The sequence below is a fragment of the Aplysia californica genome, unplaced genomic scaffold (genome assembly GCF_000002075.1).
Source record: "Aplysia californica isolate F4 #8 unplaced genomic scaffold, AplCal3.0 scaffold00001, whole genome shotgun sequence".
Classification (NCBI taxonomy): domain Eukaryota; kingdom Metazoa; phylum Mollusca; class Gastropoda; order Aplysiida; family Aplysiidae; genus Aplysia; species Aplysia californica.
In genome coordinates, this window is record NW_004797271.1 from 1,127,599 (window position 1) to 1,128,717 (window position 1,119).

At 42.9% G+C, this 1,119-nt stretch overlaps 1 protein-coding gene across 1 annotated transcript in view; it reads right to left on the minus strand.

The window, feature by feature from the left end:
- Positions 1-1,119, minus strand: part of LOC101857153 (ATP-binding cassette sub-family A member 2) — a gene marked incomplete in the record, with an annotated part of 66,441 nt that overhangs the window by 17,012 nt on the left and 48,310 nt on the right. The window contains 1 exon segment of the mRNA XM_013079980.2: positions 373-571. Within this exon segment, the coding sequence (XP_012935434.1) occupies positions 373-571 (199 nt within the window).

A 1,119-nucleotide genomic window follows, 5' to 3' on the forward strand; every position in this document is an offset into this window, starting at 1 on the left:
GAGAGAGAGAGTGAGAGAGAGAGAGAGGGGGAGAGAGAGGATAGAGAGAAGGGGTACAAGAGATAGAAAGAGAGATTGATGGGGAGAGAGATAGCTAGACAGAGAAAGAAATACTTGAAATAAAGAGAGGCACACTGACAGAATTTCAGTCATCTACAACTGAGAAAATGCAATGCAGACTAAAAGAAACAGCATAGGGATAGAAAAGAAGGAAAACACGGAGGAGGAGGAGAAAGAAGAAAAACACGGAGGAGGAGGAGAAAGAAGAAAAACACGGAGGAGGAGGAGGAGGAGGAAGAGGGGGAGGGGGAGGAGGAGAAGAAGAAGAAAAAAGACATCAACAACAGCAACAACAACAAATTTCTCCCTCACCGATGCATCTCCTTATCATAGGTAGTAAAGAGCAGATAATCGGAAGTCTTCTGTCCTGTGACGTTCTCCATCAGGTCCAACGTGACCACTCGGAAGCCCGGGGGCTGCTCGTAGGATTGCTGGCGACAGATGAAGCCCGTACCGTCCGACTTACAGGCACAGCCGTGGGGGTAGTACTTCTTACAGGAGTAGCTGGGGTCTGGAGGGAGAGGGTAAGTTGTTGTGTTGTTGTTGTTGTTATTGTGGTAATATTGTGGTAATGTTTTTGTGTCATTATTATTATTGTGGTCATACAGAGGAACCAGTTCTTGTGACCATGTTGTTGTTGTGTTTGTTGTTGTTGTTATTGTGGTCATACAGAGGAACCAGTTCTTGTGATAATGTTGTTGTTGTGTTTGTTGTTGTTGTTATTGTGGTAATACAGAGGAACCAGTTCTTGTGATAATGTTGTTGTTATTGTGGAAATACTGAGGGAAGGTTGTTGTGTAGTTATTGTGTTAATACTGAGGGAAGGTTGTTGTGTTGTTGTTGTTGTTGTTGTTGTGGAAATACTGAGGGAAGGTTGTTGTGTTGTTATTGTGGTAATACTGAGGGAAGGTTGTTGTGTTGTTGTTGTTGTTGTTGTTGTTGTTGTGGAAATACTGAGGGAAGGTTGTTGTGTTGTTATTGTGGTAATACTGAGGGAAGGTTGTTGTGTTGTTGTTGTTGTTGTTGTTGTTGTTGTGGAAATACTGAGGGAAGGTTGTT